The following is a 10,221-nucleotide window of genomic DNA, read 5'->3' as shown; positions in this document are numbered from 1 at the left end:
CTATATAGTCAGTTTGCAAAGACCAATAACCCTCGGGCATCTAGCATGCTTCCTAAAACCGCCACATTTTGAGGTAGCGCTACCGGCGTTTTACTTTTAATAATCAGCATTCACACAACAGTGGTGTGGAAGTGACGCGACTGACGTGACCAAGCCAACGAAACTTTATCATATATGTCGACTAACATTTGAAAGGGGCGGATAAGCCAACTGTCAAACAGAACGAGTGAGAGTTCATTTTCCTATGCTGCTCCAGCAAAAAATAACTCTCACTCGTTCTGTTTGACAGTTGGCTTCCCAAGTAACCATAAGCATTAATCTAAAACCGTATATTGGAAATAATTCTGCATCCCAAGTGCCAAACTTTTGTATATTAGCAATCTTAATGCTTATAAAACGAATATTAACATTGTTGATGCATAGAAGCATTAACGTAAATCAGCATTAAAGAAAGCAATATATGCGCATATAACGTAACAATATAATGCATTTAGTCAATTGCATTAAAACGAGCCGTAAGTGTTGATGAACGGCTTGTAGTTGACTTCTTATTTTGCTATTCTACGGTCACTATTTGTGCCCTCTTCCATCTGACGGTTGCCGTCTTTTTCTAACCTATTGGTAATGCAGGACAAGTAGCTATGATATGAGAGGGAATATCACCAAGATTTAAATACGACTAATTTCACCTCACTCAATCACATCCGCTATGGTTTAGATAGCAAAGGTGCAAGGAAACGAATGAGGTTGCATGACTTAACTCCCGGTTCGAGCCCTGTCTAGGTGGTAAGATTATTCAGCATTTCCAAAAATGGTTCTGTTTATCCTGCTCCCCTTGAGATGCAGCAAAAAAAATCGCTTGCTTTTTTAGTTTTTTAAATCCCGACCGAATCTATTTTTATTTACCATAACAAGCAAACGATATGCCATCGATACTTTTTCGATACGTCGATAATGTAGACAAAATGACGTTTCGTTTAAGCCTCAAACAAACACTGATAATGCTTATTGGATGCTTGTGGCGTAGCATTTTAACAACCCGCTATTTCGCCTTTTTAGCATTATGTGAGTTTTACAGAAGTATATAAAGAAAAATATGCTTTTAATCATAGTTCTGTATGCTTATATAATGTTGTCCAAGGACTAGTGTTTAGTGCTTACTGGTTACTTGGGTTATCCGCCCCTTTCAAATGTTGGTCGACATATGTATCAATTATGCAATATGTAAGTGAAGATTTTTTTAAGAACAGTTCATTGATAATTATATTGCGATTATTATTGTCAATTGCAAGGAAAATTGTACCATCCAAAGTGCGATATCGCTCATATAAGTGCTATTTTGCATTAAATCGTTTCGGTATCTTCGGCGCACTTTTTCGTTATCTTCCAAGCAATAAGTGCGCTGAAGATACCGAAACGATTTAATGCAAAATAGCACTTTTATGAGCGATATCGCACTTAGGATGGTACAATTTTCCTTGCAATTGACAATCACCCTTATTCTTGTTTTCGTTCGAATGATATTCGTTCGAAAGTTAAGCCGATTCGTATTCTTGTTTTCGTCCGAATCAATTCGAACGTTCGAGCTCCCCTTCCTTTTATTCATTCGAATATGAGAATAGTGCTTCCCGATTCGTTCGAAGCAAACTATTCGTACGAATGCAGGATACGGCCGTAAACAAGAATAAAGGTGAATATCTAAAATTTTTGTTTCGTCGGTTTAGTTGTGCGCCTAACAGTTGCGCGCAGCTCTGTTCTGGTTGATCGCAAAGTATCTCTTTTACAGTATTCTAAAAACAATTAGTATTAATGCTCTTGTTATCAATAATGAGGACTGGATGGCGAATAATACCATTTTAATCGCATATTTCGTGTATTTGAACCTAGACGTGATACTTGGGACAATGGTGGTCCCGATCTTCGCTCAGGCTCTATTGTTGACGTAGGATTACGTCTTACCAGTATAATCAATATATATAGAATGCCAGTGTCGCTGCAGTGCGCGTGGTAAACATCACACATGTTCAGATAATGTATTTACATTATATATGCAAATGTGTGTGTGCCTGAGATTCATCAAAAGGGGAATCTTATTGTCAAACTTTGAAAACCAGTTTAAAATTTCAAATATGACTGCCAAGTAATGTGATTGGAAACTTCGCTTGCTTCAAATTTCTGAAAAAATCGGTGCAAAAGGGCGCAGTTGTGGGATTCTATTCATCCGATTCATCCGGACGAAACGAAAAAGAACTTCTAAAACCATAAAAACACAGCGGAGAACGCACTGATGACAGCACCAACCAGCGCACAGATAAAGAACAGATAAATAACAATGAGCAACTTTGACAATGAAGTTCCCGATTCACAGACTTGATACAGATTGTTAGCATCATGTTTACCACAATGAGTCCTATAGAAAAACAGCGACACTGGCATTCTATATATATTGATTCTACTGTCTTACCCCAACAAACATTTTTGTTGAATAACAGCTTATCAAGCGCTTGTTTACTGGATATTAGCTGTATAATGGTTGAATAAACTGCTCTTCAAAAAAATGTTTGTTGGGACGGTAACCCAAGTAACCATAAGCATTAATCTAAAACCGTATATTGGAAATAATTCTGCATCCCAAGTGCCAAACTTTTGTATATTAGCAATCTTAATGCTTATAAAACGAATATTAACATTGTTGATGCATAGAAGCATTAACGTAAATTAGCATTAAAGAAAGCAATATATGCGCATATAACGTAACAATATAATGCATTTAGTCAATTGCATTAAAACGAGCCGTAAGTGTTGATGAACGGCTTGTAGTTGACTTCTTATTTTGCTATTCTACGGTCACTATTTGTGCCCTCTTCCATCTGACGGTTGCCGTCTTTTTCTAACCTATTGGTAATGCAGGACAAGTAGCTATGATATGAGAGGGAATATCACCAAGATTTAAATACGACTAATTTCACCTCACTCAATCACATCCGCTATGGTTTAGATAGCAAAGGTGCAAGGAAACGAATGAGGTTTCATGACTAACTCCCGGTTCGAGCCCTGTCTAGGTGGTAAGATTATTCAGCATTTCCAAAAATGGTTCTGTTTATCCTGCTCCCCTTGAGATGCAGCAAAAAAAATCGCTTGCTTTTTTAGTTTTTTAAATCCCGACCGAATCTATTTTTATTTACCATAACAAGCAAACGATATGCCATCGATACTTTTTCGATACGTCGATAATGTAGACAAAATGACGTTTCGTTTAAGCCTCAAACAAACACTGATAATGCTTATTGGATGCTTGTGGCGTAGCATTTTAACAACCCGCTATTTCGCCTTTTTAGCATTATGTGAGTTTTACAGAAGTATATAAAGAAAAATATGCTTTTAATCATAGTTCTGTATGCTTATATAATGTTGTCCAAGGACTAGTGTTTAGTGCTTACTGGTTACTTGGGAAGTTTTGAGATAAGGTGTCATTCCAAAAAATCGAAAAAGTCGAGCGTCACGAAAAATGAAAGGTTTTGAGCGCTAATAGCTCAGCGGTTTTCCGATCGATTTTCAATATTCTTACACCAATCGATTGGAAAATCTTCTAACAATTGACACAAATGAAGAAAAGTATGGATTCTTGATGTTGAACTATTGAAAAATTGAAAATAATGAACCTACGTTTTATCAGAATTCTCGTTTCGTGATTGGTTGTTGGAAATGACGTCATCAAAGTAGAAACGCGTTTTCACGCTTCGGCTTATGATTCAGTCAGGCTTATTGTCTGGACGCGACAAAGGAAGAAGCACCAAGGGCAGACGAGCCACGCTCGACTCGTGCACGTCTGCAGTTCCCGGTCGGTCGTGTTCATCGGCTGCTGAGGAAAGGAAAGTATGCTGAGCGTGTGTTGGAGCTGGAGCACTCGTTTCACTGCCGTAATGAAATATCTGGCTTGTGAAGTTCTGGAATTGGCAGGAAATATGCTACTCGCGACAACAAAACGACCAGAATCATCACACGTCACTTGCAACTGGCCACTTGGAGTGGTATTTCATCGTGACTCAGGACCATACACGAACAGCTTCGTCGATCGCATAGCTGCTGATGGTTGCCGGTTGGTCCGTTGCAGCAAGCCGTGCCTGGTTTGCGGTTATCGGTACTCCAATTTACCGAACAAAGGATTACGTTAAGTGCGCTTAGCACAAGTTTATTGCAAGCAGCTGGAGTTATAATAATCAAACAATCGGTCCTTTTAAGGCCACACAATGATTGAAGAGTTTATTATATTTTCTTGCCCAGTTAATACCATAATAACACAGGCAACGAGGGAAAAGTTGAATTTTTTGCCATTGTGGACGACCAACAAATGACGGAAATAAGTTTTCTGGTCACGGGCGACATTTTCTGCGATTTGCAAAACGTCTGCAGGTTGTAAATGCTTTATTATCAGTGTTCTTTTGTAAGCCGTAGAAAAGTTGCACAAAATTTTCAACTTTTTGAAAACTCGCGCGTACCGTCTACCAATTACCAAAGAAAAAGCACTATTCAACGTAGAAACAGATCATGAAAATTTATTTACTGTTTGGTTTAGTGTGACTTCGATTCGTTTTAATAAAATAGATTCAATCAATTCATGGATATAACTCCAAAATCGGTTGAGGATTGAATGTATACAATGTTACTACTTTGATAAACATAACGTATGTAGCCTGTATACATGAAGAATCGTATTATTACATACATGGATACATCCTACTATCGCTACAAAGAGGCTTACGTAGTCCTACGTCACCTATGCGGTTGTGTCTTGGGCACAACCGCTCCGATTTTTTTATTGGTTGCAGTTGGAGGCTGTTGGGAGAGTTGGTGATCGTCGGTACGTTTATTTTCAGCCGGTTCATCTCTCCAAGTGGTTCTTGTCATGATGGGCCAAGGCCAGGTCCGACCGTTCCCTGACCGATTGCCGAGGGGCAAGACACTGTTGAAAATATATTACTTTTCTCTATGGAAATATTTTTTCAACCTTAATATATTGACCTTTCCCACCCATAATATAACCTAAAACCCTATAAAGTTACATCTATTTATACATTTATAGAGCTTTAACAGGGCCTAATATATTAATAGATATGATAATATTATGAAGTGTCTTGCCCCTCGCCGATTGCCTGCTATCCAGAGACAACCAGCCTCGACTGGCGCTTTCGCATAAGCATGTCCATTTTGGCCAAGTACTTCTTCACTGTTTAACCGGTAGCTCCGACTTCCCAGTCCAACGCGCGGAGTGATGAGACTACCTTGCTCTTTGTCTTCAACTTCAGCTTCTGCTGTACGTTACGGTCGCGCAGCACTGTCAGGCGGCCGAAACCAGGCTTTCATTCAACGCTTTCACCTTTCTCGCGAAAGAGGATGTTGTAAATGCCACATTGGCTCCGTTCAGCGGATACAAAGAGCTTCACTGTATCTAATTTGTTCGCTCCGGAGTGGAGCTTGTAGTACGAACAAAGCGTCGAGCGTAGTTGTTTGACAGTTTTCGCCAAGGCTGCTGGATGCAAATAAATTGATAACGTGGCATAAAAAATATCCTGTGTTATTGCTAATGCTTTACTGAAAGACAGGCCCTTTTTGGTGCCCCTAAGAGCAAGCGCCCTAAGCGAGGTCCATTCTAGCCAACCGCACGCTACGGCGCTGCTTGCATGGGGTGCGGGTGGTGGGGATAATGCTATGCAGTTTTTACATAGCTTTGTCATTGCGGAGATGTTAGAACATTAGATACGAATTCAGAAATACTGTCATTAAAGTTCCCGCTTTCACCGGGACAGACGAGTCACTCGCATTAATTCCATCGTCCATTCAAAAACAACTTATTCTTCAAAAAAGCATGTTTCGCAACATGGCCACACCGCGGCGCTTCGAGTTTTCAGTATAAAACCATATACAAGTGTAAAAAACCTCCAGAATGAAACCCTGCAAATGTAAAAAACCTACATTATAAAACCCTGCAAATGAAAGCTACTCCGCAACATGCATAATTTTAGATAACAGAGGGTGCTAGTGTGCAAGCAAAATGTGCAGGACGATGGTTTTTAAAGGATTTTCTTCTATATGTCATGTCAGTTCGTTCGTGTGTCAACTTTCTCGCCGTTCGGCTAGTTCCAAAGAGCACCACCGTCAGCGCATAAGTTTCTGTCGAACAGGTCAATAGTATATCACAGACAAACAGACGAGACACTCGCGATAATTCTATCGTCCAATTAAATACCACTCATTTTACAAAAAAGCATGTTTCGCAACATGGCCACACCGCGGCACGCGAGTGTTGCTTTGAGTTTTCAGTATAAAACCATTGAAATGTACTAATCCCTACAGTATAAAACCCTGCAAATGCAAGCTACTCCGCAACATGCATAACAGAGGGTGCTAGTGTGCAAGCAAAATGTGCAGGACGATGGTTTTTAAAGGATTTTCTTCTAAGTGTCATGTCAGTTCGTCAGTGTTACTAGTTCAAGCTGACTGAAAATTAGCAAGACCTGCGATATTTACACGGGTGTAATTTTGTTATACAGTGGACCCCCGTTCGTTTGAACGATTCCTCATGCAAACTAACGGGGTTAGTTTTTAATTTGAACAACTGGTAACCCTAAATATGCTGGACTTGTGTGAACTGGCTGCCCTGCTCTTTGTTATTGTTTTGGTAGTTTGATTCAGTTGGCAGTTGCAAGCAGCGAATATTCATTCTCCGATCGGATTTCTACCATAATCGTTGGGAAAACGCAATGTGAAACAGAATAAACACGCTAGATCAGCACAAACAAATCATGTTTATGTGCATTGTCTGCATAAGCAAATGATGTCATAATGAGTATGACGTTTGAACCATTTTTAATTTGCACGTCGTGCAAAACAACGGGGGTCCACGGTACATAACATCTAAGGTTTGAGCAAAAACAAGTCGATTAGATTTTTTTCCCAATCTTTCTTTGTTTCTTATGGTCCAAGTTGATATCTCAAAACTAACCTTCCCTAGAATCGAGAGAAGGGCGCTTTGCGTTTTCGCAACGCTGGGAGGAAATGGGTTAAGAACTCTTACGGGATTTGCCTTTGCCTTTTAGTGTATATCAACCCAATCTAGGGGATAATATAGAATTTCGGATATTTTTAAATAAAAGCATAAACAACTCAAATTAATTTTCTACAAGTACTTCCATTTGCTCTAAGTATAAAAGTATAACAAATATTAAGCGTTTCTCGATTTGTCTAGAGAGCGTTTCTCGTCATGTCCCGATTGACGCTTTCCGTTGAAAGGACAAGTCCTATCAACATTCACCTCGGTTTCTCCCTCAGCTGAAACTACTTATATCGCTGCATCAGCATTACCAGTTGCTTGTAGACGACTTCCGGTGCATCGTTACCCCACAGAAAGTCCACGTGGTTGAAGTTTTCGTTCGGTACGCGGAACATTCCGATCGAGGTACTCGTCAGCCGGCTGAACAGATTGGCCACATCCAGCGGCCCTGCCAGCCAATCATTGTTAGCATAGAACAGAGCAATGGGGGTCGAGATGTTGTCTAGATTGTAACTGGGCGGCTTAGACTGACCGTACCGGCGATGATTCTCCGCTTCGCCGTAATCGAACTGCTGGAAGTTGCCCTGTTCGTGAATCTCTTGGGCATAGTGAACCACTGTTTTGGTCGACGTTCCGGCCGGCGTATGGCCGAAGATAACTGGCATCAGGGTGGCATTGTACTGTTCTTTGTCGAAACCGCACAGCACGAAAACGGTGTTCTCGCAGATGTACTTTTCCGCTTCCGTGAGCTCACAGCCATATTTTGCCAGATAACGAATGATTTTGTTCTGTGGCATAAATTCGTTGCTACCGAAGAACTTCAGGATCATCTGTCGAAAAAGAAAACGGAAAGGGATGCATCAAAATGCTTGTGAAAAACGGGGAATATGTTGCACCGATTTAGCCGAAATGCAAACCTCGTAGTGGACATTACCCTCTTCCTGGTAGTGAACAGAGCTGTACAGATTTATGATTGAAACGAACGGAGATTGTTATATAGAATAGAGGATAATAAGACAGAATCGGGTCACGGACAGCAAAAGCATTAGAGGAACGGGGGTTGTATTTTTTGTAGTAAAGTGGAAGCAAACTCACCAACAGACGCAGCGACAGTCGCTTGAGGATATCGTTAGCGAGCCCGTCTACCCAATTGGGAATATGGAGACTGGGAAACTGACTTAGCGGTATCTTCAGGGACGAACGACGATGATGAGAGTTGTACAGGGATTTGTGTGTGTATATGGTAAGTGGAAAGATGGAAGCAGTTAACATTGATTTGTGAGTAGCAGCAGTAACAATAGGCAGGTGAGTTTTTTCCTAATTACCTCAATATCGTTAGAAAAGGGAGCAAGCAAACGAATTGGGCTTTTGACATGTCCCATGAATGCGACTGGCGCCATTGCGAAGACAGCTTCAATCTTCTCGTTGTATTCCGGGCGGCTGGATAGCAGTGCGAAGGCCATCGTAGTTCCCATCGAGTGTCCAACGTACAGTAGATTATGGGCGGTGTCGTTGTGCTCCAGTTCTACAACATTTTAGAAGTGATCTATCAGTTGATTTTAAAAGTACACTAACTTCATTACTTACTTCGCATTGCGTACACAAAATCAATCTCTGCTGGAATGTCGTACAAAGCCATCTCGTGCCAACTAAAATCCCAGAAGGCCGTCTCGTCGCTACTCATGGTTACATGTTTCCGAGAATAGGTATTACCGCGTGCATTGCCCAACCACACATCATACCCAGCATCAGCCAAGATGAAGGCTAGAGCTTTCTCTGGTCCACTCAATAGCCAGTCGGCCGAACTGGATAGTAGACCGTGCTGAAGGAATACAGGTTGACCCATTCCTTTGCCAGCTGAACTGCAACCAGCACGACCACAAGGAATCCGATGCAGTGTCAAGAGGTAACCGTCCGCCGTCTTTAAGGTGTGGGACTCTGCACTGTATCCATGCCGAACGGCGATTTCTGGCTGTTAGAATGAAAAATAAATACCTAATTAAGTATGTTAATGTTCTATCAGCAATTCAACAGAAAAAGTACTGTCGAGAATAATTTGCTACACTTTTGTTTGGTGATTGTTATTCCGATGGTGTTTTGTTTTTACCGGCCTCCATTGCGTTCTAGCAACTTTGGCTTGGCAATTATCCTTGGCATAGCAAATTGTATCCCAAAAACAAACGAATATAGGTTTCTAATTTGTTGATATCCTAAGTAATCAATAAGCATCGCCAATGCTGTTCAAATGCAAACCTATGGGTATTTAAGTCACCTTAAATGCTACTTTAAAAGCATTTTGGTAAAATATACGGCTACACTACTGCTAACTATCTTATAGTGCTGCCAATGCATATTTGCAGCAGATTACCGACAAGAATTAAAATTAATTCTAGATGCCAATTTTCAACAGATATGCAATTAAAGGCTAATATACAGCGACGTGCTGTTAAAAACGCCAGCTATGCTAATAAGTAATTGATTAATTACTGTGCCAATGCTTAAAATCTGTCCAGTTCTTATTTTTTAATTGATGATGGTAGATAATTGCATTTATGGAACCACCTTGACTGATCAGAAAGCGTCGCCTTAGAAGTCAAATAAAAAAAAATACAGATAAAATTGGCTAAAATCAAACTAAAACTAACCAAATTTAACAATTTACACATCCGACTCGGTTGTCAGCTTGAGCCCATCTATGAAGCTGTCAGCTTGGGCCCGCTCTATGTTGGCTACGTTTTTTTTTGTACAGGTTGGTATTGGAAGTGTCATTCCCGTGGCACCAACATATACTTTGATTATATTGTGCCTTGTCGCAATTTTACGAGTCCTACGCAAATTCATATTTTAATAATATTTATCCTGTACTTACCAAATACATTTAAAATATGCTTGTCAAGCGATGAGTGGTACAGTGGGGAGGCAATAACGAAAAACTGATTGTTCAAATTGCTAAATTGCAACCATATATGGGACACGCAGAAAATAACCACGTTAATAATTTTCACGTGGGAGTCTAAAAAAATGGAATCTGCGCAATATTACAATATTTTTCTACGTGAGCATTTCGGCTGTACCATTGAAATTAATGTTTTTACGTCTTTATAATGAAACCAATGAGGTATCCTTACGAGTTTCCGTTTTTGACAGAAGGTCCAGTTGAAAGAAAAACG

General features: G+C 40.3%; 1 protein-coding gene across 1 annotated transcript in view; it reads right to left on the bottom strand.

The window, feature by feature from the left end:
• Positions 1-7,176: 7,176 nt before the first annotated feature.
• The window catches only part of LOC128740043 (lipase 3-like), a 35,872-nt gene continuing 32,827 nt past the window's right edge, over positions 7,177-10,221 (bottom strand). The window contains exons 3-5 of the mRNA XM_053835552.1: positions 8,639-9,023; positions 8,377-8,576; positions 7,177-7,881 (exon numbers count right to left, since the gene is read on the bottom strand). Coding sequence (XP_053691527.1) covers positions 7,336-7,881; positions 8,377-8,576; positions 8,639-9,023 — 1,131 coding nt within the window. The 3' untranslated portion in view covers positions 7,177-7,335. The remainder of the gene's footprint in view (positions 7,882-8,376; positions 8,577-8,638; positions 9,024-10,221) is intronic.

Source organism: Sabethes cyaneus, chromosome 1, assembly GCF_943734655.1.
Source record: "Sabethes cyaneus chromosome 1, idSabCyanKW18_F2, whole genome shotgun sequence".
Taxonomy (NCBI): Eukaryota; Metazoa; Arthropoda; class Insecta; order Diptera; family Culicidae; genus Sabethes; species Sabethes cyaneus.
This window is presented reverse-complemented; position numbering and strand designations above follow the sequence as displayed.